This window comes from Bubalus bubalis, chromosome 2 (assembly GCF_019923935.1).
Source record: "Bubalus bubalis isolate 160015118507 breed Murrah chromosome 2, NDDB_SH_1, whole genome shotgun sequence".
Lineage (NCBI taxonomy): Eukaryota > Metazoa > Chordata > Mammalia > Artiodactyla > Bovidae > Bubalus > Bubalus bubalis.
Genome location: NC_059158.1, coordinates 131,721,533 through 131,745,585, shown reverse-complemented (window position 1 = coordinate 131,745,585; position 24,053 = coordinate 131,721,533). Strand labels below are relative to the sequence as shown.

At 43.3% G+C, this 24,053-nt stretch overlaps 1 protein-coding gene across 2 annotated transcripts in view; it reads left to right on the top strand.

Moving 5' to 3' along the window:
• STAT1 (signal transducer and activator of transcription 1) overlaps positions 1–23,686 on the top strand; it is a 40,612-nt gene extending 16,926 nt beyond the window's left edge. The window contains exons 11-25 of one of the 2 annotated variants that reach the window (XM_006046518.4): positions 724–816; positions 2,802–2,861; positions 4,830–4,859; positions 4,953–5,046; positions 6,258–6,299; positions 7,567–7,650; positions 8,279–8,377; positions 9,444–9,579; positions 10,993–11,042; positions 11,746–11,840; positions 12,923–13,065; positions 14,573–14,758; positions 16,008–16,083; positions 16,967–17,066; positions 21,118–23,686. In XM_006046518.4, the coding sequence (XP_006046580.1) occupies positions 724–816; positions 2,802–2,861; positions 4,830–4,859; positions 4,953–5,046; positions 6,258–6,299; positions 7,567–7,650; positions 8,279–8,377; positions 9,444–9,579; positions 10,993–11,042; positions 11,746–11,840; positions 12,923–13,065; positions 14,573–14,758; positions 16,008–16,083; positions 16,967–17,066; positions 21,118–21,132 (1,303 nt within the window). In that variant the 3' untranslated portion in view covers positions 21,133–23,686. Of the gene's footprint in view, positions 1–723; positions 817–2,801; positions 2,862–4,829; positions 4,860–4,952; positions 5,047–6,257; positions 6,300–7,566; positions 7,651–8,278; positions 8,378–9,443; positions 9,580–10,992; positions 11,043–11,745; positions 11,841–12,922; positions 13,069–14,572; positions 14,759–16,007; positions 16,084–16,966; positions 17,067–21,117 lie in introns of both variants that reach the window. The other variant, XM_006046517.4, reaches the window with a different exon arrangement.
• The last annotated feature ends 367 nt before the right edge of the window (positions 23,687–24,053 follow it).

Here is a 24,053-nt window from a genome sequence, read left to right as displayed (position 1 = left end):
TCTGTTCCCTGTGGCTAATGTCCAGACAGGAATGTCCAAATGTTGGATTTTGAAATGGATGCACTCAACTTTTACTCTCTGCCTTGATTTTGAAATAATCAAGGACATTTACTTGGGTTTTGGAGTGCAGATTTCATTCTTTTTTTTAAATGAAAATTAATATTTGGAAATGTTTATTAGGTAATAAATATTGCTAAACAGTTTTACTAGAATAGCAATTTTCCAAAGGATGTTAAAATGTAAGTTTCAAAGCATGGTGGTAAGCAGTATGCTACTTGGTTCATTTTCAACTATAGTAAAATTTGTTTTTGTTACTGTTTTTTATTTTTAAATTGAGATATTATTGATATATTAACATTATATTGGTTTTAATTATACAACAATAGTGATTTGATATTTGTGTATGTTACAAAATGATCAGCACATTGGTCAGTGAGCAAATTTGATTCTTAAATTTGTAAATGAAGAGAATCCAGTTGAGAATTTTCATTGCTGAAGAGTGTCACAGGTCTTTGCAATTACTGATTTGGTTGAGTGCATCTGTTAGACTTGGGGATGTCTTTATTGACGGTAAAACTTCAGTTTATTCATCCAACTGGTTAGAAGGTTTTCAACTATTTTTTAGATTGTGCCCTCTAGCCTCCTCTCCTCCTTAGGGAAAATAACTTTTATTGCCTCAACTTTAATGGAAATGCTAATTTATCCTTTGCTGGGTATTTACAGCTCATTTGTGGTGGAAAGACAGCCCTGCATGCCAACTCACCCTCAGAGGCCATTGGTCTTAAAGACTGGAGTCCAATTCACTGTGAAACTGAGGTAATAAAGAAAAGATGGAAGCCCCACACCTCCTTAGGGCTTTCCTGGTGGCTCAGATGGTAAAGAATCTCCCTGCAATGCAGGAGACCTGGGTTCATCTGGGTTGAGCAGATCCTCTGGAGAAGGAAATGGCAATCCACTCCAGTATTCTTGGCAGGGGAATTCCATGGACAGAGGAGCCTGAAGGGCTACAGTCCATGGGGTCGCTAAAAGGTCGGGCATGACTGAGCGACTAACACTTTCACTTTCTTTCCACACCTCCTATCACAAAGTTTGCACCCCAGCTTCCTGCCACAACATGGTTATATAGGGGGGTGCTTTAGAGGAAGTACTTTTGCAGTAGGTATTTTAATATGAATTCTTACCTAGAATATCTAAGAGTCTTTTCTGTTCAACTAGAAATATAACAAAGATATGTGTGGATACACACACACCCCACAATTTTTTCCAGTTATAGGTGTAATGAATGTTTACTGTAAATAGCAATTCAAAATTGCAGAACTGCACATGGTAGAGAGTAAAAGTTCCCAGCAGCCTCATCCCCTCTTGAGCATGAGTCTATAACCTGAGCTTTATGTTCCCCCTGCAATGGATGCAGTGTGTGTAAATGACTGGTACATTTTTCTGGTGAGTGTGTTCATAACTTTCATCAGATTCTCAAAGTTGTATGTGATCTAAATATCTGTAAACTACCACAGTAAGCAGCCTGGTGTCAGTCCTCCCAGAATTTTGTCCATGTCTACATGAATATATAAATAAATACATTGTACTTTTATAAACATGTGTTTTTTCATGCATAGACTTGCAAAAGTATATATGACATGATATATTTCATTTTTAGAAACCAGAGTTCTGCTCTCTGTTGTTTGGCAGGCTATTTTTCTCCTTCGTAATAAATTGTAGAAATGTTTCCATAGGAGAATGTCCAGCTTTACTTTCTTCGGTTGCATGGCTGCATTCATTTATTAATAGCTTTTCCTCTACTGATGAGCAGCTGGGCTCAGAAAAGCTGGACTTACCTTCAGAGTTGGCCCTAGCCTTTGTTTCCATGGTGCTGCTGAGTTAGGTCCACAGGTGCTGCGTCTCGGCTACCAGTGCTACAGCACCAGACTGACACCCACGAGGTCCCAGAACTCAAGCTGGCAAGGGGAGCAATCTCATCCCATCACCTGCTTGACTAAAGGGAGCCAGCCAGTAAGGGGCTCTTCCCCGGGCCTCGAGCTCATCAGAACAGAAACACACTGGAGTCTCAGCCCAGGGCTCTGTCCCTCCATCTTTCCACACTGCCCTGGAGTGGTTAGAGAGATGACCCTCATTTTCCTGATAATGAGTCAGAGTTTTTATTTTCTCCCAACAGGTTAAGCATTAGATACAAGTTTTGGTAAAGGGTAAAGTTTGCTATTTTTACCTCAGTTGTTGTTTGGTTGCTCAGTCGTGTCCGACTCTTAGTGATCCCATGGACTGTAGCCCACCGGACTCCTCTGTCCACGGGACTTCCCAGGCAGGAAGACTGGAGTGGGTTGCCATTTCCTCCCCGGGTGCTCTTCCCGACTCAGGGATTGAACCTGCATCTCCTGCATTGGCAGGCAGATTCTTTAGTGCCGAGCCACCTGGGAAGCCCATTTTTTTACCTGCAGAATTAGCCCAAAATAGAAATTTTGATAAACCCCAGCATTGGGGAGGCAAAATGGGGAAGCAGGTGCTCTCACTACATTTGGTGGGAATATAAAATCTGTTGCTTGCTGTCAGAATTTAATATTACAGTTTTGTCCCAGCAACTTCACAGCTAGGAATTTATCCTACAAATACACTTAAAAAAAAAAATCCAAGTAGACATACGAGGATGTAAATTCCATTGTTTGTAATAACCCAAAACTGGGTGGGGTGGGGATTGTTGAAATGTTCATCAATATGGAATTGGCATAATAAATAAATTGTAATAGATAATTTTTAAAAGTAATTATGACTTTTATTTTTCTTTTCAGGCTGCTGGTGAAGTTGCAAGAGCTGAATTATAACTTGAAAGTCAAAGTCTTATTTGACAAGTAAGATATCTCTAATATTATCAAAGATACATATACTATTGAAACGTTGGTTTTGTTAACTAAACATGGACTGATGCAGCGGGGCTGTTTGTTAGTGATTCCAGCAGATTTAAATCAGTAATTCCTGGGTCTTGGGAACTTTCTCTAAGAGCTGGTATCAGTGTGCCTTTTTAGACTACAAATGAACAAAAGTATGAGAGCATTTTATGCATATGTGCTTGTTCCAAGCAGCTACCACCTCAACTAGGCCAGCCCCAGAGAAGGGGCACTTGATCAGGCTCCAGGCCACCGTGATTCTTCTGCCAGTGTGGGCTTGTTTCTGGAGTGAAAGTGATGGCATTTTGGGGGGCATGTATGGAGCCTGCTGGCTTTACACTTGTCTCTTCTGAACAGTAGGGACCCAGGAATGGGCAGGCTCTCAAGTGGTCTAAATGGAGCAGGTCTATCCTGTTTTGTCCTTAGACCCTGAACCCAAGCTAGCAGTGACCTAGGCAGTTACATTAAGGAACAAGATGGCTTAGCCCCTCCCATCCCCCCTTGATATATATTTAATGCTTTTGTTGATGTGTTTACTAAGTTTCAAAACCATTTATGATACTCCAAGTCACTTTCCTCTGGCTTTCGTCTCTTTCTAGTCCTGTAACTGTAGCCCTCTTTGTTTGTACTTTTGTTTTCCTCCCATCTTCTTTGGTTTTTCTGTGTATCAGTTAGCTTTTGCTGCATAACAGATAACCTCAAAACCTAGTGGCTTAAACTCAGAAACTTATTATTTCTATTATTCTGTGGACTGTGGGTGGTCCTTCTAGTCTGAGCTGGCCTGGTTGCTGCTGGGTGGTCTAGCATGACCTCATTATTTGTCTGAGGTCTTGGCTGGGATAACTGGGCCCTTCTCTGTGGGGCTGTCAGAGTGGCCAGCCTGGGCTTTCTCACATGGCAGCGGTGTTCCAAGTGGATCCAAGCAGCAGCGTGCTGGGCTTAGTAGGCTAGACTTGGAACTTGCACAGCACTGCTCCCATCCATTGTCTGGAAAAGCAGGTCAAAGTCCCCTGAAATTCAAGGGACAAGGAAATACATTCTGTGTCTTTAAAGGAAGAATTGCAGAGGTTTTTGTGGCCACCGCAGTTTTGCCACAGTCTGCTTAACTCAGTATCTCTTGAGGTTTGTTCTTGCCTTTTTGTCTTTTCTGTCTGTTCTAGTTCTGAGTTTTCTTCTTAGTTTTGACAGGAAAATCGCTCAGTGTCATAGCTGACAGTGATTATCAGCCACAGAAGCATTGAATGTCTAGTTGGGACAGGAAAGGAAGCTAACTCATTTAACTGGGAGTGCACTAATGGTCTCTGACCTTCACCTGCCCCTAACATACATTATTTGTCCAGAATATGACAACATTATCACTCAACTTATGTAAGATTCTGGTCTCTCAAAATTTTAACCTCAGATTTAAAACTTGGCAGTTCCCCCAAATGATTGACTATTCAGGTACTTTGATGAAAGCATTAAAACTAATAAAGAGCAAAAATAAAACTCAAGCTGTCTCTTTGGAGGGTCCTCTGAGTTCTGGAGCCCAGAGCAGTGCTCTCTGCTCAGTCCCCAGGGCTTAGCTCATTGCCTCCTGCAGAGGGAGTAGCTGCTCGTACATTGTGATAACTCGGGCTTACATGCCTGAGGGTGTGCTGTGTGCTCTCCCTACCCGTTAACTAGTTTCCTCCTCCCGGGGTGCTGTGTGGTCGGTGCTGCCAGCAGGATGTACAGGAGAGAAAAGGTGAGGCCCAGGGTACTTGCCCAAGGTCCCTCAGCACAGCTTGGCAGTGCTGGTGTGGGTTGATTGAGGGACTGAGTGAATGATAGGGAAGAAAAGCCACAGGTATAGATTTATTGGTTATTAATCTTATACTTTTATATGTTTGTGAATGCAAATTTCACATTTTAAATACACATGTATGATTACATTTTTTTGTTTCCTTGCAGAGATGTGAATGAGAGAAATACAGTAAAAGGGTACGTTTTGCACTCTGTTTTGCTCTCTGCTTTGTTTATGCGTTGCTTTAACAGTTCCCAGCCTTTTAAGTATCCTTTCCCTGTGTTGTCTAGGTTTAGGAAGTTCAACATTCTGGGCACTCACACGAAGGTGATGAACATGGAAGAGTCCACCAATGGGAGTCTGGCGGCAGAATTCCGACACCTGGTAGGGAGACCCGTCTCCCCCTTTTCTGCTGTGTCTGGCTTATCAGGACTTATTTGCAGTGGAGTGGCACTCTGCCATATGTGATGTAGAGGGAAGTCTCCCTGGGAGGAGACTTCTAGAGTTTGTGGCTGGTGACTTCAGCAGCACTCTGGGAACCTTGGCTCCTTCTCCTTATCCCAGGGCTCTTCACTCTCTCTTTCTGCTTGTCTCTCTGACATACCTTTGTTGAGGGGAAGTGAGCTCAGTAAAATATTCCATAAACCAGTATGAACACAAGCTCTCTGCATGTGGTCCCTCGATGACCTCAGTGATCACTCACTCTAGACTCTTGGAATTTTCCTGAAGGTGATTCCCCCACATCCTGACTGGTGCTTTCCCCACTCCAAGTGTGGCAGACCCCAGGGGTCTCTCCTGGGTCCCTTCGTCACCATCTCCTTTCTGGGGTCTCGCCTGCAACCACTGTCTCGAGTGCTTTGTCTCCAGAGCAGTAGGCCCGGGCACTGGGCAGTGGAAACCAGCAGAGGGGTTTATACGGGTGGTGCCTTCTCCCCTCTCTCCCTGGAGATTTGGGGCTGCCAGGTGTTCTGCAGATGTGTTGGTGCTGAGCCCTATGCACTTCCTGGCCTGGAACCTGCAGGGAGATTCAAGGCACCCTTTTTCTCACTGGCAGCCATCTCATGAGCCTGCAAACTCATGGTTAGGAAGCTGGACCTTAATTGAGAGCCTCTGTCCAAACCGGGAGTCTGAGGGTGTCCAGAGCTGTTCGGGGGCTCCGAGTTGCTTCTTTAAAACCTACATGACTGAAGACCTTTTCAAAGGACAGTCTGAGAGGCTTGAGACACTGGGCCAGTCTGGGAGATTCTGCCAAGGGAAGTAGAGGTGGGGGAAGCTGTGCCCAAAGCCTGGGGAGCATGGCACAGCTGGTGAAGGTGATGGGGATGCTTCAGGACAAGCTTGCCCAGGGGAGGGAGCAGCATGCCATTTCCCTGGCTCCTGAACCCTGTGGTGTTTGCAGGGTGTCAGGACGCTGGGGAAAGGCACTCCCCCTCCACCTCATAAACCCCCACAAGGGTCACTTCCCCTCCTGTTCTGCATCCTGAAAATATTTTCACCTCCTTCTTTCTTTTGTTTTGATTTGTAGATGGAAGTAGCAACTTTGAGGATTATTATATAGCTATTTACTAAGATTTTTTTTTTTTTTTTTTTTGTAGCAACTGAAAGAACAAAAAAATGCCGGTGCCAGAACTAATGAGGTAAGTCTTTCTCTGTCATGACTGGTCTCTTAACTAGCAGCTCTGTCCAGGGAGCTTGGCTCCATGGCCCTGGTGGTCCCGGCTGGCCAGGGACAGCTCACAGAGCGGTGAGCAGTGGGAAGACCCGCAGGTGAGAGCAGCAGACAAGCTCTGGGACGTGGTGTATGTGTGATAACAGTAGAACCACTCTGTGCTTGTGGTTTCTGATTGTCAAGGGATTCTGCACATGAATTTTCTGGACCCTCACCAACAGCCCAGCAGAATAGGTACAGTGGGCTACTGTGTTACTCACATTTCACAGGTGAGGAAATTGGACCACAGGAAGTTTGCAGGAGTTAGCTAAGCGTGCACAGGGAGTAATTGTCAGAGCTAGAGTCAGAGGCCAGCTTCATGACTGCCCTGCCAAAAACTGTGTGTGCCCTGTCCAGTGCCATTATCCTTCTGTCAGCCCCCTCGTCACAGCTTGTCCTTGAAGAGCTATGTTTGGGATGCATTCAGATATGAACCATGGGCAGAGGACAGAATGGCTGGAGTTGCTTTGGTTTGGTCAGATTTTGTTCTTTGTGCCTGCCTAGCACTCTGTCCTTCCCTTCCACAACCAGCAGAGGGCGTGTGGAGCTGTGGGACAGGTGCCTGCCTGGGCCTGACCAGGCCTCATTTTTGGATCTTGACTCTCAGTGACCAACTAGGGACTTAATTTCCTCTCCCAGGAGCAGGAATGGAGTCACACCTCTCTGGTTCTAAGGTTGTTGTGAGGCTCACATTAGATAATGTGTATGAAGGCACTTGGAACACAATAACGTTTCTACCCAAACCAACCAAGGCACTTTATAACCTGCCAGGCTTATGCAAATCCACTGTCCTGGTAGATAATCACACTTGGAACATGTGTACACTTTCCACCCCTTGTCAGCCTGAGGCGTGCAGCCCAGGCCAGGCGGGTCCATGGTGGGCAGAGGGGACTGAGGGCCAGGAAGCCTTAGATTGTGAATAAACTCATTAGAAGTTGCTATTTCCCTACGGACATTTTTTCCCCTTGATCCATAACCCTTGCCATAATATTAGAAATCTGGTCTTTGAGAAAACACTGAGATACTCGGGATAATTAAATCTGGAATTGATTATTAAAAGCTAGAATCTTCTAAATTGTGCCTGATTGGGCTCCTGCTTTCTGGAGCTTGTTAAAATGCTTAGTAGTTTCTTGCTAATTGCAGGATCAGTGAACGAATCACTGTATTCGTTTTTTTTTTCCATTTTCTTTTTCAAGGGTCCTCTCATCGTCACTGAAGAGCTTCACTCCCTTAGTTTTGAAACCCAGTTGTGCCAGCCTGGTTTGGTCATTGACCTTGAGGTAAGACTTACATGTTCCAGAAATGGGAAACTTTATTTTTACTTTAAACTGATCCACATATTTTTATTTTAGATATACTTATCTAATTGCCAAGAAAAAATTGCTGTTTTCAGCCAGTACTGTCTCAGTGCTAATTTAATGGTTCAGTCTGCTAGAGAACTAAGCTAACCTTTGTCTGAAGTGAAAGTTGCTCAATTGTATCTGAATCTTTGCGACCCCATGGACTATACAGTCCATGGAATTCTCCTGGCCAGGAAACTGGAGTGGATAGCCTTTCCCTTCTCCAGGGCATCTTCCCAACCTAGGGATAGAACCCAGGTCTCCCACATTGCAGGTGGATTCTTTACCAGCTGAGCCACAAGGGAAGCTCCAATAAGCCAAATGTTCCAGTTGAGATGTCCTGTGTTAATTTTTTATATGAAGCTCTGACATTTATTTCTTAATTGAAGATATATGTCAAAGATAACTTCAACTAAAAACCAGAGACTGTACCTTTACATTCTTAATTTTCAAGAATAAAATATATGCAAATATACATAGGGTTCCTTGTTAGGCTGTGAGGCTGCATAGTGGTCTGCAGGTACTGTTTCTGGGATTCGAGGATTTCAAGGTCTTTGTCATCTTGTAGACGACCTCTCTACCCGTCGTGGTGATCTCCAATGTCAGCCAGCTCCCAAGTGGCTGGGCCTCCATCCTGTGGTACAACATGCTGGTGGCAGAACCCCGGGTAAGGAAAACACATCCACTTTCATACCAGGGTTTAAAGACCCCCCTGCTCTAGTTCTGCATATTTGAAAGAGCCTGTATGGGCCAGATGTTGAGGGGAAAGTGGCACAACTCAACTCATTGCTAAGGAGCTGAGTAATTCTGGAATAGCGAAGCATTCCAGAAGCATGTGTATGTACTAGAAATGAAAAATTATGATTTTCCTTCCATGTGAATAATCTTGGGCAACAGATGATTTTGTGTTATGCTTTTTTAAAAATGTATACACTTGCTAAACAAGCAGGCTCTGTTCTTAAGAGTACGGATACTCATGGTCCATTAGTTACAATTGGTTCCAGTTATTCACTGTACTTAGGTTCTTTGAAGTCACTGTGAACACTGATTTAGCGGATACTGAATCACTGTGCCTGAGGGAAGTATGGGTTCCCGTCAGCCTCTGGCGAAACCCTCGCATCTGCAGATCAATACATCACCTTGTTTTGTTTAAAGATCCCTTATCTAACATACTTGTTGATTCATTAACATCGAACTCATGGCAAACAGCTTTATAACTCAGTCTGAACAAAACTTCTATATCATGTGCATTAGCTCCTTAAGGCATTTAGGAACACTAGACAGCACTTCAGCTCGCCTTTGAGGGGCATTTTAAAAAATGAAATCACCAGCCAAAAAACATACAGAAATGCAAAGACCACAGCATTAAACAGACCTCAAAGAAGACACTTGGGTGTAGTGTGAGAGCTGAAACAGGAAGGCAGAGCATAGCTTTGTTTGACTTCAACCGGAAACATACATGTTTGGCGACTCTAAGTTTTCACGGCTCTGTGCCTGGGTATGTCCACAAATGAATGCCAAAGTGCCATGAGTATTGATTCGGGAGTTAAATTTTAGTGAGTAGATAAATGCACAGATATGAGTCTGCAAATAGAACTATTTCTCTTCCTCTGCTGTGAAAATATGTGTGTCATAGACTAGAACTAAACTTTGGCACAGATCCGTGTTTCTATGCTGAGCTTGTGACTGGTGACTCATCAGTGGCTTTTAGCTTCTCGGTGTTTTCTTTCTAGAATCTGTCCTTCTTCCTGAACCCACCTTGTGCACGATGGTCTCAGCTTTCAGAGGTGCTGAGTTGGCAGTTTTCTTCTGTCACCAAAAGAGGTCTCAATGTGGACCAGCTGAACATGCTGGGGGAGAAGCTTCTTGGTATGAGCATATTCACTTTTTATGTAACCAACAATCAAAATTCATAAAAAATATCTTGACTTCTCCTTTCCCCCCTTTGCTCTTCATCTTCAAGTTAGGAGAGTGTTAGGAATCTATTGGCTTTTCCAACTGCCATTTATTATAGGTAAGTGAGAGTGATGCCTCACTTTAGAAGGAGATGCCGACTTGACAGAAGATTTAAATGAATCATTTTCCCATTATCTCATATTAACATTTCTGAGCAAGGCTCCTAAGGGAAAGATTTCTGAGTTATGTAAAATATATTAGTTGTGGTGAAAATAAATTCTTGGAGAAAGGTGAAGTCTGAGAAAGATGAAGTCTGATTAACCTTGGGGAGAAAAAAGTAAGCCCCTAGCATTGTAAGAATCAGGTCCTGGGGCCACCCACCCCACAACACACACCCAGGTCTCTTATGTCAGGTGGCCCAAATGGGAGGAGACACTGTCCACATCAGGGGACACCCATGATCAGCACGGCCTGATAGGCAGGGTCCAGGTCAAGGTAGAGAATTCCCTTTCAGTAGCTAATGTCATGGATTTATTAGTCTTCTACACTAAGCAAATCTAAGACCCATCAGTCTCAAGGTCAGATCTTCAATGAATGGGGATATCTGAACTATTTTTTTTTCTAAATCCACAGATGGCTTTTTTTCCAGATTTGCTTTCTGTACAGCAGAGCTGCATGTCCTGCGGGCATCAGTAGACTTTTCCTAACCTGGATAGCTCTCAGCAGTGCCCTCTCTTGGCCATGTAGCTGTCACAGTGGGGGTCTTATGCAATTTAGTAAAAAGTAAGGAGTCACCTTATTCCATCCCTTGTTTGCTGAGAGTTAAGACAGATACCCTTCCTGCCTGTAATGGCTTATCTGCGATTCTCTGTGAAGAGCGGTGTCAGTCTCACCACTTCTCATGGCTCAGCTGCTTTAGTTTGTGTAGGTGATGACCCCTAGGCTTCCTTCCCCTTTCATTTCTCTCACTTGCCTTTTGATTTGCCTCCCGGAGCCTGTGTCCTATTTGGAGGAAGGCTGAAGGAAATACCTAATTAATATCTAAAATAAGCCTATAAAGTTGTGTCAGTTAAATCGATCACCTGCAAGTGATTCTTGGTCCTAGTAGTTTGCACTTGAAAAAAAACTGCAGGGTCACTGGGAGAGGAGCCTGGTAAGGAAGGAGAGGGAGGAACGGCAAGTGCCATTGCACAAGGAGGGCCCACCCTAGGCTTCTCCAGAAAGCACAGGCAGTTAGTGTTAGTGATCTGAGACTCCTGACCGTGTACATACACCCTTCCTTGGTTGAGTGTTGGCTCTTTGAGAGCAAATACAAGAGCCATCAGCCCAGCCAAAGCTTTAGAATTGATTCCCGGTTCCTGAAAAACCTTGTTTTTATTTGTTTAGGCCCCAACGCCGGCCCCGATGGTCTGATTCCATGGACAAGGTTCTGTAAGGTGGGTGCTGTCTCAGATTTACACTCTGAGTGCTTTCTGCTCTCTGTAGGGTTCTTGGATTTCTCAACACGGTGCTGGCTGCGCCATGCTTGCTTTGGCAGGTTCCTCTAGCCCACGGAACCCCTAGGACAAGTTGTTTACTTTCCTTCAGCGCGAAGGTTAGGCTCCAAGTGTGAGTCTGACAGGAAGCACCTGTCTGTGTGATAACATTCTCTCACATCCGAAATGAGGCCTCTGTTTGCTCACACTGGACCCTGGCTTGGCAGCATGTTAGCCCCGTCTGTGAGTAACGTGTGCTCTGTGCCGGCGTGGACAGCCCATGGGCCAGATGACCATCCCCGAGCCTACTCAAGCAGGGGCCCAGTTCAGGGGGGTGGTAATCAGACCCCACGAGGGTCACCAGACAGTGCTGACAAGCTCGAGCTACTGGAGTTCAGCAGTGGGAAGCCACTGTGATCACCCAGGGGGTCGTGCCCTGGCTGGGTCACTAATGTTTGGAGAGGGAAGCAGTGTCTGGCTCAGGATGTGGAGAGCTGGGTGTCTGAAAGCTGATAAGAAGGGGAGGGACGGCTCTGTAGGAGACAATGCTAGCTTTGGCAGCTGGGCAGTCTTTGCAAACTAAAACCCGAGGGTAGGAGGAGACAGGAGAAGTCAGAGTTTGGGATTTCTTGGTTTCTAATGTATGCATCTATTTACTTGGCAGGAAAATATAAATGATAAAAATTTTCCGTTCTGGCTTTGGATCGAAAGCATCCTTGAACTCATTAAAAAACACCTGCTTGCTCTCTGGAATGATGGGTAAGGGCCACATATAGATGTATTTTTGAAGCATATGTTGAGCACAGACTCCAATACTGCAAGGCAGAGATAGTCCTGACCAAGACAGACTTCATTATTTGGCAAGACTTGTGAGCATCCCACTGAAACAGACGCTTACAGGCTGTCCCTTCAGGGATTCATTAGTGGGCCCTCATAAGATTAAACTTATACTTCCATAATAAACATATATGTATTTTTTAATTAATTAATGTTTTATTGAAGGATAATTGCTTTACAGAATTCTGTTTTCTGTCAAACCTCAACATGAATCAGCCATGGGTACACACATATCCCCATTTTCAAAGCTGAGTTTAAAAACCCTGAGTGCTATGCATGCATTCATTGTACAAAAATTTCTTGAGCATCTTCTTTATTGCCTCCCAGTAAGGAAGAAAAAGCTATTTTTAACACAGTAAGTTTAAAGTGTTAGTCGCTCAGTTGTGTCTGACTCTTTATGACCCCATAGACTGTAGCCCACCAGACTCCTCTGTCCATGGTGTTTCCCATGCAAGAATACTGGAGTGGGTTGTTATTCCCTTCTCCAGGGGGTCTTTTTGACCCAGGGATCGAACGTGCGTCTTCTCCATTGCAGGCAGTTCTTTACCAACTGAGCCACCAGGGAAGCCCAACTCAGTAAATTGTTTCTAATTTATTCCCAGGGTCAGTTGAGATTTCAGCAAAGAGATTCTTAACTTGGTCAGCAGTTAAGAATATGAAAATGGATCGTCTGAGCCTTCCTTTTCACTGTAAAAGATAAATAAATTCAGACATTTTCAATCACCAAGTGAAAATGAAAGGCTCATTAATCCAGAAAGTATTTATTGATCATCTGTTGGCACCAGGTTAATGAGTTTTTGGGGGAGTTAAGCATATATACGTATGACTGAAATGATTCCTGAAGTGTCAATGAAATAGATTTTAAAGCATCTAAAATAGTCAATACATTTTTATCCTGTGTTCTTGTGTCACGTTGTAGTCATCTTGGTTGGTAAATGAGCAGGAAAATTATCGAGTCATGACCGAACCTCAGAATGCCTCCGTTGATCCCTTTCCACATCCAGGTGTATTGTGGGCTTTATTAGCAAGGAGCGAGAGCGAGCCCTGCTGAAGGACCAACAGCCCGGGACGTTCCTGCTGCGCTTCAGCGAGAGCTGCCGGGAAGGGGCGATCACGTTCACGTGGGTGGAACGGTCCCAGAATGGAGGTGGTAAGCCAGGGTTCCTGCACACACCCCCATTCGACCCACAGGTGCAAGCCCTTCCTCTACCGCAGATCAGCTCATACAAATAATGAGCCTGTGACATAAAATTGCAGCTCCTCTAGCCCACCCCAGTTGAGCTTCCCTAATAGGATTTATTGCATACCCAAGAGTTTGTGGGACTCTGCCTGGAACCTGTTGTGCACATAATGGTTGTTTAAAAGACAAGGTCACGTTCTTTCCTCTTGTTCAGGTTTGATACCTGTAGGTGAAGAATGTGAGTGCCTATGACTGGCAGCTAGTTGTTGGGAGGAAACCCATCGTGTGCAGGCATAAGCTTCCAGACCCACTGAGGGGAATCATGTGTGGATGTGCTAGGATGAGGGCTGGTTGTTTGAGGGGGTCCTGGGACTGGTTCTCCACCCTGCCTTCAAACAGAGCAGGTGCACGTTTATCTGGGCTCTATCTTGGGTTTCTATCTGATGCAGTACATCCATGGCAAAACGGTTTCGAAAACCTAAGTATACAAAACAGGTTTCTGGGGAATAAGAAACACGTTTTGGTGGAGATGAAAAAAGGTTAAAGACAAACTGGTGACTTTTTCCTGTTACTTCTAGTTTGCTCTGTTTGAAGGATTGGAGGGAAAACTCAACTATTCCAGTGACTTCTGCTTTCAGTTAGAAGATGCAGTAAGATGGGATGCTTTTCTAGTTCTATGTATTTTTTCTTCTGGTGAAAAACAAGAGAGCCTGGAGTAGAGCGCAGGGAGGGGGACAATAGGGGCAGAGCCTGCCTTTTCTGCTCCTCCCCTGGTGGTTCTTTCTGGAGCTTGCAGAGAGATGGAGCTAGCAAAGCGGGCAGAGATGCACACCACTGACAACTGGGCAGTCTTCGCCGGGCAGCACCAGCTTTGGTCTGAAGTTCAGGAGCAGAGTCCCTAGAGCACCTGACCTCTGGAATATGAGCCCCAAAGTGAGATCCTGAAACAGTTAGGAAGCAGGAATTCAGTGAAGTCTGGAACTAAGACTAGGAGCAAATTAAAGTTTGGGTGATTTTGCATTCAGAATTACAGAAAAAGATAGCAAATAGGGTCCATTTGTGGTTTGTTTAAAAAGTTTTCCTTGTATTGTCATTGTTTATTTTCATTTTTCAATATGAAAAGAAAGTGAGCTTTTCTGTTAACCTAATCTGTGGCTTGAGCCAAGAAGACCCAAGTAGTAATTAGTTATTTTATGGGTGTCTAGTAAAATTTTTTTGACTAGATTTACAAATCTAAGCAAATAATGACAAATGGCAATGTTATTGAGAGTGATGATGGCCTTTGTTTTTCCTGTCTTAATGAAAGGATAATTTATTTAGAAATGAATCAGTTACACACGCTGTGATGAAACTCCTAGATTATGTTTAGTTCTTACCAGGTTCTGTTAAATCCATAAACTCTGCAGTGTTTTGTTTCTTTCCTCTGTTGTTCTGGGCTGTTCCATGGGACTCACTTTACTTTTCTTCCCTTTAGAACCTTACTTCCATGCGGTTGAACCCTACACAAAGAAAGAACTTTCTGCGGTTACTTTTCCTGACATTATTCGCAATTATAAAGTCATGGCTGCTGAAAATATTCCAGAGAATCCCCTGAAGTTTCTGTATCCAAATATTGATAAAGACCATGCCTTTGGAAAATACTACTCCAGGCCAAAGGAAGGTAAGTGGGGAGAGTGCACAGGAGTTGCCTGCTGAGCAGGCACAGCCTAGTTTTCATAGCACAGCCTAGTTTTCATAGCACAGCCTAGTTTTCGCCATGGTCATGTTCTCCCTTCATCTTGTCCAGAGGTTTGCAGACAGGCTTTAATCCCACTCCTCCACACTGCCCTTGCCTTCTTGTAAGTATAGGGCACCCCTTCCTTTTGAATTGGTAAAAGCAGGCCTTCAAAACATAGTACAGTTGACACGTGATACATTGTTTGGCCTGATACAGAGAGTTAGAAAGGAGCAAATGATTTTTGATTTTAAGGGTGTTGGAAAAGTCCATTTCTGGTCTTCTGTGTTTGTTACATTTTTTACTTTTTCTGAGTGGAAGGGATAAAAGGACCTTTGATGGTCACCTGATTTATGTCAACCCATACCTGAAATTGAGCAAGCGGAGGCCTGGGTGAAGAGAAGTGGTCCCTGCACAGTGACCCAGTAAGTTACTAGGTCTCCTCCTCACTGAGAGCAGGTCTAGGCTTAGCACACAGGTCTTCCACTGCTCAGTCTTCCCTCAACTGTATTTGAGAAAGGGGAAGTTAGACTCGCCTGCTTTAGAACATGCCAACAGAGTTAATGGTTTTTCAGGATCAGTTATTTCAGTATTAACACAATTACTTGGGGAGAAGATGCCCGCAGCTCACCTTGACTGATGTGTCTATGACACCAGCCAGGCCAGGACCATAAACCAGATAGAACTTCTGTAGGACTTTGGGCCTTGGAAAGAAAAGCCTCTCCTGTCTTGTCTGTGTTCAGCACAGAAGAACGTACCTCCCCTTTTCTTCTCGTTGTTTCTGCATCCATACCACAATTTCAGGTGATGCAGGCAGGGAATCTTAGCTGACTGTCAAGGAAAACAAATCCAGTCTTGATCAAAGAAAAAGTTGATTGTTCTTTTTTTTAAATTTATTTTTGGCTGTGCTGGGTCTTTGCTGCTGCTCAGGCTTTTCTCCAGTTGCAATGCATGGTCTTCTCATTGTGGTGGCTTCTCTTTTTGCATAGCATGGGCTCTAGGGTGCGCGGGCTCAGTAGTTGCGGCTCCCAGGCTCTAGAGCACAGGCTTATTAGTTGTGGCGCATGGGCTTAGTTGCTCCTCACCATGTGGGATCCTCAGGGGTCTTTACCACTGAGCCAGCAGGGACGTCGCCGTTGATTGTTCTTGTGTGATATCTGCTAACGGAAAGTGTCCACGATGTGTTTGCTTCTAGCCCCAGAGCCTATGGAACTTGATGGCCCTAAAGGAACAGGATACATCAAGACTGAATTGATTTCTGTGTCTGAAGTGTAAGTGAACACAGAAGAGTGGCATGTTTAAAATCCTCAAACAAGCCCCCTGTCCTGGCTGGGGCCTGTTGAAGATGCTTGTTCTTTGCTTTTCCATTGTAATTGCTGCTGTCATCGTCACGGTTGGACTTGTTGGAGAGATCCTAATTAGAGATCTTGTGTCACTCCCTGTCAGCGTTTCACTGCCTTTATTAAAAACAAAAACAAACAAACAAACCCAAAACAAGGTTGTATTTAAGGTATATAAGTTCTCCCCAAACTGATATTTTGAAAGAGTGTAAATAAAATGAACAAAAATTGATGAGAGTGGGAAAGCAGTTCTTTTTAATGTAGAAAAGGCCAAAGTAATGATTGAGATACTTTTTTTTTTTGTCCGCTTGCTTTTATTTTGTTGTTTCATTTTGTAAAAGGTAGAAAAAATTTTGGAAAAGTCATTGTCAGTTATTTGGCCTGCAGCACTGTCTTGGGGTGAATGGATGTAGCCTTCATGTAAAAACCCTCTGGAGCAGCTTTATCTGCATACAAACCTCAAGGTAGGGATGAGGGACTCCCCAGACATTTCCTCTGGCGCTTCTTGGGCCAGGGTAGGTGACACGCTGCACACGCTCGCACCCAGGTGTACCCAGGCAGAAGCGGTGCAGGACCCAGACTGGCTATTTCTCGCTCACATATCCAGAGTCCAACGTGCTTCATGAGGGGCCGGGCTGGGGACATGAACCTCTTGAGATCCTTGCTTTTTCAAATGTATCTTACAAGTGCATGTATTTCTCCTGAAATAAAAAACTGAAGTGATGACACAGGCCAGAGATGAAATGGCCAAGCTGGTGGTACTGCTTCCACAATTTAGATGTCAACATTTCCTGTTTCTTTCTCCCCCATTTAGTCATCCTTCTCGACTTCAGACCACAGACAACCTTCTTCCCATGTCTCCTGAGGAGTTTGACGAGGTGTCTCGGATGGTGGGCTCTGTAGAATTCGATATGGTGAGTACCAGCACGCAGGGACCTTCTCAGTGTTGGCTCTCTGAGGCCAGGAAGGCGCTTGGCCAGCCCTGGGCCTGTCTGTGAGCTCTCGGAAGGGGCCCAGAAGGATGTTTTCTAGATAAGCTGTGACAACTTGGAGCCTGCTGTGTTTAAACAACCTACATTGTCACCAAGATCTTTATTTCTGGAATTCAGCACCTTCCCCAAAATAATATTTCAAACATTTAAAAATTCACCCTCTGCATTTTAAAGTTATCCATGTAGAAATCTCATATATAAAGGAACTAAGATTTTCCTGATAAGAAAATGTTTTCCTTTGGCCTGTTGTTTCAGCCCTGTGTCTGAGTGAAGAGGTGTTATTTTTAGGAAGGGAGGAGACTAACGCTTCGTAGTTGCAATCTTTGTAGAGATTTGGCGAGCCACAACGAAACACTTTCACCTGCTTTATGTTTGAGAGCTAACTTGTGCCGCTCACACCTGGAGCTGGGAAGGGTTTGTCAAGAGTAAAAAGTTCAAGGAATGAAATACAGTCATGAATACTGTAAATGAAATACTGTCATGATTGTCAGTATAAGGATAAGAACCGGGCTGTCCACCAAAAGAGTGATTCTTTCTTTGGGAGAATGTTTTTCAGAGCGTCAACGAGTATTGTCTGCCTGAAATCTGAAATCTTATCTCTTAAAAATTTTATTTTTTTATTGGCTGGATGTTTCCTGATGCTGTTTAATTTTAAGCTCTTTTCCACATGAAGCTATTCCAGTTCATTTTTTAAAATTTTCTTAATTAAAAAAAAAAATCTCTCTGAGTCATCCTCAGTCTGTCTTTATCGCTTTGTGCCCTGACCAAGGATCGGGGGCAGGGGGGTGTTGAGGGGGAGGGTGGTCCTGGCACAGACTGCATTAAGCGGAGGAGGGAGCAGATGCTGCTTGAGACGGTGCCATCTTCCGACGTTCAGGGTCACATCCTTGAGTTCAGGGAAGGCATTTGTGTGTCCTCAGTAGTATCTGATTAGACTCAAGTTTCTGGCATGTAACCTTATCCTTTTCCCTCACCTGCAGAAGTACGGGCTAAGATCTTTAGAGACTGTGCTTTCTTACACCCTCCTGATTGTTGAGGCTGAAAAAAAAATTACTTGGAAAAATGCTTAGGTAGTGTAATAGCAAAATAGTTCTATTAGCAAGTGAAAAATGAAACTTTTACATGTATAAGGTTGCATTGTCTGTTGGAATGTAGCACCCCACTCTGCTCTGAAGTGCTCTGTGAGCCCAGCACAAAACTGGAATAACTGTAAAGCCCTGTTCAGAAATTGTAAGACCAATGGACAGAACCCAGCAACCGTGTGTTTGTTGTTCCCGAGCAGGTTGCATCATCATGGTCTTCATCACTATTAATAGGTGACACTTGTTAAGCTCCTTCTGTGTCCCGGGCATGCTACTGGTAGTAACTTAGTCCTCACACCCATCTAATGACTTAGATATTATTATTTTTCCTATTTTACAGATGTAGACAAAAAATTTCTCCAAAATTAACAAATTTGCCTAAGATCAGGCAGTCAGTAAATGAGGGAATGAATATTTGAATCCCCCTGGGGTGCCTCTGGACTGCATGTTCTTGTCTGCTCTCCTGAGACCCCCTCACCTAGAAAGCTCATCTCTGATTCATTTAAAACCTGGACCCCAGGGAAGCTGTTTGCACTTGACACTGAGTGTGTGCTATTCTGGTTTATTAAGATGAAGGCAGCATAACCTTTGGGGGAGAGGCTTGTGTTTGTTATTTGGAAATCTGAACTCCACCTCTGTCACACCATTATCCCCTGTGACCTTGAGAAAATAAGATGGATTAGTCCCCTCCATCTGTGCATGCAGCATGACTGCCTTCTCTGCTTCTCTGTGCCCTGGGAATAATAACAGTGGGAGCTATTTACTTTAAATAAATACTAGGAAATGGTTTTATGGCTCTGGATCCCCTCTCCCCCTGCCTAGGAGTCATCCATTCTATTCCAGGTGATTTTGTTCATTTCATTTGTAGAATAAAATCTATTTTTGCACATACGCACACATACAAATCTCCGGATTAAACCCATGGAAGATTTAAGAGCTAAAACAGGTTCTAATATGGGCACAGCACTGGTGAGACAAAATAAAAGTTGGATTCTGTCTCCGAATTGGCTGGACTCCACCTTGTCTGTCCCAAATTGTCCTCCGCCATGGCCTGATTTCCTTCTAGCGTCCAGTCTTGGAGTTAGGGCGTATGCTCTGAAATAGACCTTTCATGGAGCTGGCTGGTGTTCGGGTGTGTCTGGGGGTTGTCTCTCTGGAGCAGCAGGCACTGGAGCTGACGCCTGGTGCCGCTCCGGAGCCGGAGGACTGCAGCCTCCTGAGACACAGCACCAGTGTTCTCTGTAGCCTGACTGCAGTATTTGTTTAGTCTGGCTTTCCTGTACAGTAAATTTTCCCCTCCAGGACTACATGAAAACCAGGCTCCTCTCCTGGAGGCCTTTGGGCAATGCTGATATTAGTAGGAACATTTATTAATTGTCTGCTATTTTCCATCGACTATACTAAGCATTCTTTTGGGCTTCCCTGGTGGCTCAGATGGTAAAGAATCCACCTGCAATGCAACAGGATCGGTTTGACATCTGGGTTGGGAAGATCCCCTGGAGAAGGAATAGACTACCCATTCCAGTATTCTTGGGCTTCCCTGGTAGCTCAGCTGGTAAAGAATCTGCCTACAAAGCGGGAGACCTGAGTTCGATCCCTGGGTTGGGAAGATCCCCTGGAGGAGGACATGGCAACTCACTCCAGTATTCTTGCCTGGAGAATCCCCATGGACAGAGGAACCTGGTGGGCTATAGCTCATGGGATTACAGAGTCAGACATGACTAAGCACATAGCACATACTAAGTATTCTACATATGCTGTATAATTTAACCCTTTCAACAACAAGTCTGTTAGGGACTGTCTTCTTCAAATAGATGAGGAGCTTGGGATTTGGAGGTGAAGGAACATGGCTTGATCACACAGCTAGTAAGACACAGTAACAGGATTTGGATCCATGCTCACTTGCTTTATCTCTGTCTCTCCAAAGACCACCGTCTTTACATATTTTTACTCTCAGCCAGACTGAAACATAGGGGCAAAATCTTCATTGTGCTTTTCAATCCAAAATATTTTCCTAGGAACCCACAATGTACCACCCACTATTGACTACTTGGGATTAAAAAAAAAAAAAAGGACTGTTTTCAAGGGGCATGTAGTCTAGAGCTGTGTTGCTGTTGGTGTTTTGGGGGGGTGGGGTGAATGATTCCCTGGGTGGGTCTGTCCTGTGCATTGCAGAATGGATAGCAGCATTCGTGGCCTCTCTTCACTAGATGCCAGTAGCCCACACCCCCACACCCAGTCATGCCAATGCAGAATGTCTCCAGGTGTTGCCGGAGGACAGAATCACCCCTGGTTGAGAGCACCTGGAGTAAGGGGAGGGCCCAGCATAGACGTGAGGGGGGATGTTTGTTTTAGGCTGTGTCCTGTGGATGAGCAGTTCTGGGTCTACGAACGGCCCTATTGGAGGCAGCTGGGCCAGAGGCACAGCTGGGGAAGGAGTTCCTAAGCCTTCTGCTTGTGTAGCCAGTACCTGAAACTCCTTCATCTGTTATTCCTACTGAGTGGCCTTTAAGGAAAATACATCATTTTCCCCAGGTTCGTCTCTCCCTCTGGCGTGCAGCTCAGCACTGCCTCACCCTTGTTTTGCAAGAGCAGATTTGCCACATTGCTCAGTCCCCAGACTTGCCCAACAGCAGAAAGCTTTATACAGCCTGGATGAATTGACAGAATTAAGCCGGTAGGCTGCAGAGTAATAATCCATCAGCTTAGGTGGTATAAAAGGTCTCGATTAGGCTAGGAAAACGGATAGCACATGCTGCAGGCCCTCTAATCCCATCGTGGTTTTTTGCTGGGGGATGTCTTTCTACTGTAGGACACACAAGGAATGTTAGCTATGAGTCTGCGTTTTACAGGACCAGTATAGTAATGTCATTACATTTTCTCTCTTACAGATGAATGCGGTCTAGAGCATGAATTTTCTCATCTTCTCTGGAGACATTTTTCCTTCCCACCTGTGATTCCCTTCTGCTACTGTGTTCCTTCACATCCTGTGTTTCTAGGGAAACTAAAGAAAGGCCAAGAAATTTGCTGCAACCTGTTCATAGCAAGTGGATTTTTCCCTAATTCAGAAACATCTGTTACTCTGAAGGGCTCCATGCATCTTATTGAAGGTAAAATTGAAAGGCCTTCTCCACATAGAGGGTTTAGATGAAAAACATCCTGGTACACCAAAATCATCAGGACTAGAATGAGAGTCCTTTAGGAAAGGTGAGACATTTAGCAGCATGTAGCAGATGCTATGCATAGTCAGGGCCCAATTGTTACAGGTGGTTGGATAGATCACATGGTTATTCTTATTTGTTCTCTCTGCTTTAAATATAGCCTCAAGTTTGCCAGTGGCTTGCCTGTGAAATAGTGCAAAGCTGTCCTGTATTTGGGCAGAGGATAAAAGTTATATGTGTTATTATATTTTCCACACTGGCCATTGAAAACTAAAGATTCTCTCTCTTGGCAGAATTAGCTTTTGGTATGGCTTTATGATGCTGGCTGATATCAATAGAAGGAAGTAAACTTTCCAAATTCATGAGTAGTATCTTCCATTTCAGCTTTAATACCAAAGTTGAATATATTCTGCCTTCATTATGAAATTGAAGTTAGTAAATGAAACTGTCTTCACAGTTCTATCAAGGGAGCTAAACTATTAATAGCTCTCTTAAGGCAAATCCTATTATTTTTTCAAAAAGTTGAAATTAATTGTAGATGTGAACAAACTCAGAAATTTAATGCATGTTTCATAAGTGGGTTCACTTGTCTTTATTGTTTAGTCAAAATTTTCAAATTGAGAAGAAAAAATAGTAACTGACAAATCATTAAGTGGAGATTATGAGAATCCAATAATTTGAAATCCTGTGTAACTGCCTTGAGAATTGGGTAATTTTCACTGGCAAATGTGTATCTCTCACAAATACATTACAGATGGTTCCACTATTTCTCTTGTGCTTTTTCTAGATCTGTTTTGGACTGGATGATGTTTTGTGAAGTGTTGTTTCTTACCTTGCCCCTTCCCTAGCACTGACATACACAGAAGTGGTTTAGGGAGTAGGTTTGATAGAGGTCTTCTAGATAACTTTCACAAACAGCTGTCTGCAGCTGAATCATATGTTTCTGCTATCACCACCACAATCATATTTTTATGTAAATACTGTATTTTTCTGGTGGGGATAAAGTTTTCTTGAGGTCTGTTTTAAAGTTAAAGTATGTGTATTACATTAAATATAATACACACATGGTACTTTGTTTTATTAAACACAAATTAAAACCTCCTCTCAGTTTTTACGTAAGATGATTGACATGAACCTGATTGAGTTTACATTGACTTTTTAAATTAAAATGATAAAGGAACAAAGACGACAGCAATTTAAAAAGGTGTTTCTAATTCCTGCTATTTAGCTATTTGGTATATTTTTGCCCTCTAAAAATGCTTTGGCATAGTTTCATTTTCCTGCACGTCCTGAGATTTTGTTTACTTTTTTCAAGTATTAAACTTATAGTCTGTTATAAATAATATTTGGTGTAAAGATTTTAAACATTCCTGGCATTGTCTGTAGGTTTGATGTTTTTCTCATCTTATGTTTAAACATAAAAATGTCACTCCTTATTTTTAAATAAGATCAATATAATTTTCCTAAGTGTTGCCTTCTCTTACCCTGATTAAGGTAGGTTAGTGGAGGAGATGAGAGAAGAAACATTACTGAGAGAAGTCATAATGAGTACCATAAACAAACAAATGAAAATCCTTTGGTCTTGGTGACCACCATAGCTGCCTCCAAGTGCAGAAATAATTTGGTATTTTAAAATGAATTTCAATACTGCTATAATGTGTTTTTAATTTTAAAATACATGTAAAATGTGACTGTTGTCTCCATAGCAGCATCTAAAACCTACACCTCCTTGATGAGGTGAGATATTACTTCCTAAAAAGTTACTGCACCCACACAAAAAGCTGCCATTTTTTTTTTCTCCAAAGATGCTCTAAGCCAGAAAGCTGTGACCCTCTTAAAAGGCATTGAGTGCTGGGGGGAAAAAACAGTATAATAGTAGAATCACTAGGTTAGATGTAAATGGGCAGGTTAGATTCAGCTGTTGTTTGAGCTATCAGGGAATGGTGGTATAAGCTTGAATTCTGGCCTCATAGCAAATATAACCATTCTCATCTCCCTGTCTGCAGTACTTACATCTAGGAAATATCAAGTTTTTCATAATAAACATCAAGAGTGTATTTCTCCAGGGAATGAAGTACAACAGATAAATGCCCTGCCTAGCTGGTTATGTTTGTATTTCTATGTATTTGATCATTATAAGAAGTCACTGAGTAGATCCTGGTAAAGGGATGTTTGTGTGTTTTAAGAGTATTTCTGGTATGATGTTTTATAAGCACAGAACCTTTATGTACCACTTAGGACAAATTTCTCCCTTTTCAGGAAAGTGTTCTCTGAAGTGGCAGTAAATAGTATTAAATGATGGAAGTCTATTTGTTGTCTGTAAGCTGAAATGGAATATTAGGTCTTAATTGAACAAAGTACTCCTTTCACATCTGACTATTCCAAGAAAAAACTAGAAATGGCTTTGAAAGCTCTGGTACTTTCGGATGCTGTGCCCAGAGTAAGGGGTGTTTACTTGAGTGGCTTCTGCTTAGTAAGATTCATTTATTAGTTCACCAGATATATGTTGAGCACCTGCCATGGCCTAGGCACTATTCTAGATGTTTGGGAAACTAAATTGGCAAAGTAAACCAGACAAAGATCTCTGGTTTTGTGGAACTTATGATGGTCTGAGATACTGGATCGTATGTCTAGTACAAACATCTTACCTATTAAAACTTAAGAAA